The 3,175-nt window shown below is 44.5% G+C and overlaps 1 protein-coding gene across 1 annotated transcript in view; it reads left to right on the forward strand.

The window, feature by feature from the left end:
• The first annotated feature begins 2,036 nt into the window (after positions 1-2,036).
• The window catches only part of LOC112692284 (mucin-22-like), a 2,215-nt gene continuing 1,076 nt past the window's right edge, over positions 2,037-3,175 (forward strand). The window contains 1 exon segment of the mRNA XM_025566908.1: positions 2,037-3,175. This exon segment is cut by the window's right edge and continues 5 nt beyond it. Coding sequence (XP_025422693.1) covers positions 2,132-3,175 — 1,044 coding nt within the window. The 5' untranslated portion in view covers positions 2,037-2,131.

A 3,175-nucleotide genomic window follows, 5' to 3' on the forward strand; every position in this document is an offset into this window, starting at 1 on the left:
ATACATTATTTTAAAATATATATTTTTTAGTTTCATTATAAAGAGTTTTCATTGTTAAAATTCAAGTATATGTATGTGTATATAAGTATATGCATAGTATAGTAGTATATCTATCTAAAATAAATCATGCTTAGGTTTTGCATGATATTTATAGGGTAATATAATTTTTTTTTTTTTTTAGCTTTGATTTGCAATAAAGTATTTTTAAATATTAGCCCCCTCTAAAATTATGGAGAATTTCCGCCTATGCGCTGCATACGTTATAAGATTAAAGCGAAATCAATAGTGAACGAAGAAATAATATAAAGTAATGAAAGATATCTTTTAAATTTTGAAAAAATAATTATTGATGATTGCCACTGATGACTGTGCGAGGTTTTCGTTTGAGATGAAATAGTAATTTTGTGTTTTAACTTTTTCGCTCGACATATTATTTTAGAAACAATTAACTCTTAAGTAGTATTGCTTTTTTATTCATACGTATGTGGTACTACGGGTTCTAATTGAACCCCGCTATATTTCAGCAATTTTCAAATAATTAAAATTGTTTTTAACTTTGAATATTTTTTATGATTATGATAAAATAATTAAATAACTCTAATAATCAGTTGAAGTTAAGTTCGATTGGATCGAAGTTTTTTCGTTGGGTAAAACACATTGTATACAAGTATTCGTTTTCTTATGACCGTTTTGTGTCTTTGGAAAAATAAAGAAATGCCAAACGAAACACAACTTGTACCTCGTTGTCGTTCAAAACTTATACTTTGTGTTTATTGGAAAATAACTTTTTTTTTAAAATCTTGAAAACGCGTTATCCATGCAAGATGATGATCCAAGAGAATTATTTTTGTATTCCACGATGGTTCGTCGTGAACATTGGCGAGTATTAAACATTTTTTGTACGCGATGCGCGTTACACTTTTATATTCAAAATTCAATTTCGATAGGAGAACATTTAACAGATAAGGGTTTGAGACTCGTGTAAATATGGCTGTATATGTGATCGGCGTACACGTTTACATTCGTATGTGCCTGCCGGAATATAAGCGTTTCCTGTTTCTTGAACACGTTCCTGCCCGGGCCCGTAAACTTTTACGTTCAGGATCGAAAACGGACGTCGTCGTTGTTCCACGTCTTTGCGATTATCCTACATCACTCGTGTAACGTAACCGTGGTATACGGGTAAAACATATCAGCCATCGATTGAAAATCACTCGGTTCGCGTCCGTTCGCACGGACCTTAATGGCATACATATTATTATGTATCGGAGTTCGTGTATTCTATAACCGCGCCACGGTGTCGACCATTATTCATAATACGAATACTTAACCGCAGTTGTGCTCGCAGATAGTCGCGACCGAACTTGGACCAATATCATCCCCCCACTCCATCCCGTTCTTGTTATATAGTTTTGGATAGTTTGTCCTGCGAGCGCACCCGAAGACAGTGTACCCCTCGTTGACCACCTGAATTCAGGTAGTAGAATGTTTGTATGCGTATTCGTGCGTGTGTGCGCGCGCACACGTGTTCATGCACGCGCGTTTTGTACCGCCGAACAAACTTCCGTAGACCCAAAACTTCTGCGATCCTTTCGCTCGCAATCTATACATTTTAACAGTCAATACGCGATTCATCACGTTTTTAAACGTGTTTAACGCGAGTTTTAACTTTTGGCTTAATCACATTAAGTAAAAACACGTGCACTGTTGTCTATCGTCTATCGTGCATGACGATCGTCTTCGAAAACAGATATAATCGGCTGCCGGCGCGGAATTTTAACCCGCGAGAACGTCGATTTCGCGTTTAAACCGAAAGCGTTTTTGCGTGCACATGCAAACTAAAAAAAAATAAAAAAAAATAATGAAACCGAATTTTTAAGTCGTACGGAAAAATGTTTGCTGTAGAAAATCCGGCTACGGTTTCTAATCGGTGATTTATCGAACGGTGCATCGTAGGTTACCGCGAACAACTGTGTACACTGTACGTGTTTTTTTTGCCAAACAAACACGGCCGCCTCCTGAGTTACGACGAAAAAACCGTCTCAATACCTCTTCGCGAGCCGCGAAACTTACATTTAACGCGCATTGTCAACGTTTCCTTTTGTCATTCCACTCGACTCCACCGATAAATATGTCGTTGGCGCTCGCATTCCTGTTGGCCACGTGTCTGCTGATGACCCACTCGAGCCCGACGCCGCCGGCCCCGGAGCCCATCAACGGGGGCGGGTCGAGCACGCGGCTCGAAACCGAAAAACCAGCGACGGCGGCCGACAACGAACGTGCTTCGAACCTGAACTACGTGATGGCGGTGCAGCGGTCGAGTATTTGGACCGAGGTGAGAAGACGGTCGTTGACTGTGGATACGCGGCCGCGGCTGGATGAGATCGCGGAAGGGTCGCCGGAACGCCTTTCGGACGACGACTTGGCACGACTGAAACGGGCGTGCCACGACGGGCTCAAGTGCGTGGCCGTCGACCAGCTGATGGTGTTGGAAACGATGACGGCTGCGGACGGGGGTAGCGAACAATTGGTGCGCATGGCCATCGTCAAGATCACCGAGGTGATCAGCAAATACACGATAGAGCGCGACGAACGGGTGTACCGGTACGAGATGGTGACGGCGTCCGACGACGCGGCCACGATGAGCGGCACGGTGACCACCATAGTGGAAGACAACAGGCAGCTGTGCCAGATCCGGGCCGGTGACGGCCGCGATTACAAGACGTTCCGGGTCGGACACAGCGAATGTCGGGTCACCAATGACGGAGCAGCGGCAGGTGGCAACAAGACCGAAGCTGTTGGCGGTAAAAAGACCGAAGCTGTTGGCGGCAACCAGACTAAAGCGGTTGACGGCAACGGGACCGAAGCTGCCGGCGGAACTAAAAACGGCAGTGCCGATCGGATCGACGGGTCTACAACAAACGTTAACACCGGCATGCAAAACCACGGTACGATAAACAACTATCAGATCAACTACGGTACCGTGAACACTGCGATCGTGAACAAGGACAAGGATAGTAACCTACAGATGGTCATTGGTGACGGCACGACCGCTCAGTCCGACGACTCGGCCGACCAATCCCAAAACACAACCGCTCCGCCTGACAACACAGCCGACCGATCCCAGAGCACAACCGCTCCGCCTGACAACACAGCCGACCGATCCCAGAGCACA

The sequence above is a fragment of the Sipha flava genome, unplaced genomic scaffold, assembly GCF_003268045.1.
Source record: "Sipha flava isolate LNK unplaced genomic scaffold, YSA_version1 72_pilon_pilon, whole genome shotgun sequence".
In the NCBI taxonomy this organism is placed as follows: domain Eukaryota; kingdom Metazoa; phylum Arthropoda; class Insecta; order Hemiptera; family Aphididae; genus Sipha; species Sipha flava.